Source organism: Aureococcus anophagefferens (genome assembly GCF_000186865.1).
Source record: "Aureococcus anophagefferens unplaced genomic scaffold AURANscaffold_113, whole genome shotgun sequence".
NCBI lineage: Eukaryota > Pelagophyceae > Pelagomonadales > Pelagomonadaceae > Aureococcus > Aureococcus anophagefferens.
The window spans coordinates 5,790-7,448 of NW_008705662.1; the positions used below are offsets into that span (position 1 = coordinate 5,790).

Below are 1,659 nucleotides of genomic sequence, written 5' to 3' on the forward strand. Positions count from 1 at the left end.
TTCGACGAGCGGCGCGAGCTCCTTCAGGGTCACGCACAGCGCCTTGAGCGTGCGGCGGAAGCCCTCGGAGCCCGGCGCGACGTCGCCGACATCGCGCGGCCCGCCGACGCCGGAGACGGACCAGAGGAGGACGTCGAGCGCGTCGCGATCCGTGGCGTAGGCCGCGCCGAGCTTTGCGCGGTGCGCCGCCTGCAGCTTGAGGAAGAGGTCCGCGCCGGCCTCGGGGCCCGAGCCGCCGATGATGCCCACGCGCGGCTTGCGGCGCGTCACCTGGGCGGCCATTGCGTTTGCGGTTGCAGAGGGCTAGCGGTTTTGCAGCGGCAGCGACTCAGTGGCAGCGACTCAATGCTCGTCCATGCCCTCAAAGACAGCAGCACCAAAACAGCACCAAAAACATTTTTTGCCACAGCGACGCGATGGCGAGCGCCTAGCCTCTACCCGTACGTAAAACGGCCATGAGCAGCCTGAGCTCGTCCTACGCCAAGTGGGACGCCATGGACGTGAGCGACGACGAGGAGCAGCGGTGGCAGCCGCCGCGCGACATCGACGTGCCCCTGAACATCACCGACGACGACCTCGCGACGCCCCAGTTCGCGAGCCCCGAGGACGCGGCGCAGGAGGCGGCGCGCGTCAAGGCCATGAGCGACGGCGACCGCGCCAACTGGCGCGCCGCCGGCTGGCTCCACTCCCGGGCCGGCGACGCCGACGAGGCCGGCGAGTGCGCGCGGCGGAGCGCGGTCCAACGCCGTGCCGAAAAAAGCAGACTTCAAACCTCTCCAGCTCGGTCAAATCGAAGTCGATTCGGCTGATTTTTGGACGAATCGATTGCTCTCGGCGGGTTCTCTACGTCGAAACTGTCGACTACGCTCACATTGAAGTCGGGTTGCAGATTTGATTTCGGCCCAGGTCCACGACGAGCTCGAGTCCGTCGCGTCGGAGCGCGACTGGCAGGAGCGCTGGTCGTCCGACGGCGAGAAGCGGCGGCGCATCGTCGAGGCGCGGCTCCGGCGGACGCCGGCCATCGGCGCGGAGGTCAGGCTCCCGCCCTGCGCGGGCTTCGACTTCCCGAGCGCGCTCGAGATCCTGTGGTGCTGGGGCGAGGCCGTCTGCCTGTTCCACGCCGCCGCGTCGACGGCGCTGGGCGCGGCGAAGAAGCCCGGCGCGACGACGCTCGACGACCCGCACTGGAAGGTGAAGCTCGGCGGCTGGAGCCGGGACGACGCGCTCGACGACTTAAGGCGCGACCTCGACGACCTGCGGGGCGACGTCGCGGGCCCGGACGAGGACTGGGTCAACGCCGACGCGCGCCGGCGGCGGGGCGTCCGCGCGAAACTCGACCCCGGCGCGGGCGCGGGCGCGGAGACCTGGCGGGACTGGGTCGCGCTCTGCTCGAAACGCTACGCGCCCTTGGCCCTCCACCTCCCTTCCGTCCTCTCCGCGGTCTTCGACGCGACGGACGCGGCCATCGACGCGGTCCTCGACAAGGACGGCGCCCTGCTCCTGAGCCAGCTCAGCGTGGGCCTCCAGTTCCTCGCGCGGCAGCTCGAGGGCGTCACCGTCGCGCTCTTCGTCGACGGGCCGGAGACGCTGCGGCGCCGCGTCGACGCGGGCGACTACGCGGCGTCGGCGTCGGCCTTCGCGGAGATGTGGGAGGCGACC

General features: G+C 70.8%; 2 protein-coding genes across 2 annotated transcripts in view; one reads left to right on the plus strand and one right to left on the minus strand.

Moving 5' to 3' along the window:
* Positions 1 to 809, plus strand: part of AURANDRAFT_68376 (hypothetical protein) — a gene marked incomplete at both ends in the record, with an annotated part of 5,989 nt that extends 5,180 nt beyond the window's left edge. Inside the window, one exon of the mRNA XM_009044046.1 lies at positions 464 to 809. Coding sequence (XP_009042294.1) covers positions 464 to 809 — 346 coding nt within the window. The remainder of the gene's footprint in view (positions 1 to 463) is intronic.
* Positions 810 to 1,233: 424 nt separating this feature from the next.
* AURANDRAFT_68377 (hypothetical protein) overlaps positions 1,234 to 1,659 on the minus strand; it is a gene marked incomplete at both ends in the record, with an annotated part of 5,426 nt that continues 5,000 nt past the window's right edge. Inside the window, one exon of the mRNA XM_009044049.1 lies at positions 1,234 to 1,254. Coding sequence (XP_009042297.1) covers positions 1,234 to 1,254 — 21 coding nt within the window. The remainder of the gene's footprint in view (positions 1,255 to 1,659) is intronic.